Raw genomic sequence first — 1764 nt, forward strand, 5'->3', positions numbered from 1 at the left:
TCAGGATAAGCTCGAGAGCACACGATCATCAAGTTAACCAATTGTTGGGTTGAACACGCGCTGCACCATGCGATTGGAGGGCATGGCGTTCCTCTTGCTGGCTATTAAAGGTTATTTGGTCATTAGCGGTGCATATTGAGTTTGTTTATTGGCGGTACGCAACGATACGGTGATGATCGAATTTCTCACTTGTTTTATGCGCTGTTATGACAGTCGACCCCACCGCGTGGGTGTTCATCCTGCATATTAAGCATGAGAGATTCCTTGAAAGTTCTACGCACACAATTCAATATCAAACGAAAAGACATTTTGTATAAATATGCACCTACTATGGACGATGCATTATCAGTTTTTCAAGAACTGAGCATTAGTTCACAATGAGATTCTTTGTGTTGTGCTTGTGTTTGGGTGCTGTAGCTTCTGAAACTCCATTCGCTGGGTATGCCCCATCGGGATGGCGACCACAGGGCGCGCAATTGCGATTACCTACCGAGTATGGAGCACCGTTAGTTCAACAGAAAGTGGACGTTAAAATCACCAAAGAGAATATCGCTCACGCCGCTGAGATCGCTGAAACTACTACAGAACTATTCCCCAACATCGACTATCTACCACCAACTACTACTGATTTGGTAAGAGCAATATTTTGTACAATAATGACAAAATCTAATTATTATTTCTTCTAAGCCGGAACTTGATCCAATTCGGGTGCAGGGATTGCCTGATAATAAACTCAGTGATTTTCAACGATCCAACTCCCAGCAATCTCCCCAATTCAATAACAAACGTGTTAAACCACTACCTCAAATCCAGCAACAACAACCGATATTCCCCATAAGTGCACAACTTCGTGCTTTGGCTGCCAATAATTTCCAGTTCGGTCGCCAGGAACAAGAGTATCCTTCTAACTCGTATGGAGTCCCTACTAAAAACAACCCTGTCGACGATAATGTGCCCGAAGATCCTCAAACAACCGACCTACCAACTGTGGACGATAATGAGGATGAACAGAATCAGCAAGCAACGAGCGATGGCCAAACGGTTATTACCGTGTCTAACGCATTCTCTGGGCAATACTATGTTCTTGGCCCTGACAACAACCTTCAGCGAGTAATGTTTTCGACTTCCCAGTCTGATGAGGACCGTCGCAATATGGGATTCACTGCTCAACTTCGTTATTCGGCGGTGGAACCAATTCGAGGTCCTGTTTACGCGTACAACGAACAAGGTCAACTGATTAGAATTTACAAGTAGTTCGCAAAGACGTAATAAACTTCAACCTCATGCACCGCGTTTCGTTTCATACTGTTAAGTGTATGCTGTTTGTATTTTGCATCTGTACGTAATTTATTGATTTTACGCTTTGAGCGTTTGAGTTGAATAAATCCGCTGAGTTTTGTTAGGATTCCGTTGGATATTCGCGACAACTGCCTTGATATTGTACCTCATCAGTTCCGAATCAATCCGAATTTAATTGCGATGTCAAACCATCTCCCGAACAAACTGGTTCAGACCGTAAAAACGCTACTTGCATACAAAGTGATCACAATAAAATATTAGAGCGCATTTTATATTTTGAAATTGACGATATAAATTTGTAAGTGTATGCTACGTCTGAACAGCGGAAGTACTTACTACAATTTTGAGCCTGACTTGAACAAATGTGGCCTTTGACACTCGAATATCGAAACAAAAATCACTCAAGGATTTCTAAAGATCGTTTAAATATATTCGTCGCCTACGATTTGAATGCTCTGTTTCCGT

General features: G+C 42.1%; 1 protein-coding gene across 1 annotated transcript; it reads left to right on the plus strand.

Moving 5' to 3' along the window:
- Window positions 1–322: 322 nt before the first annotated feature.
- LOC129768259 (uncharacterized) lies at window positions 323–1427 on the plus strand. The gene is made up of 2 exons (XM_055769772.1): window positions 323–632; window positions 688–1427. The coding sequence occupies exons 1-2, from the start codon at window positions 378–380 to the stop codon at window positions 1252–1254; spliced, it is 822 nt and encodes a 273-aa protein (XP_055625747.1). The 5' UTR covers window positions 323–377; the 3' UTR covers window positions 1255–1427.
- Window positions 1428–1764: the final 337 nt, after the last annotated feature.

This window comes from Toxorhynchites rutilus, chromosome 2 (genome assembly GCF_029784135.1).
Source record: "Toxorhynchites rutilus septentrionalis strain SRP chromosome 2, ASM2978413v1, whole genome shotgun sequence".
NCBI classification, from domain to species: domain Eukaryota; kingdom Metazoa; phylum Arthropoda; class Insecta; order Diptera; family Culicidae; genus Toxorhynchites; species Toxorhynchites rutilus.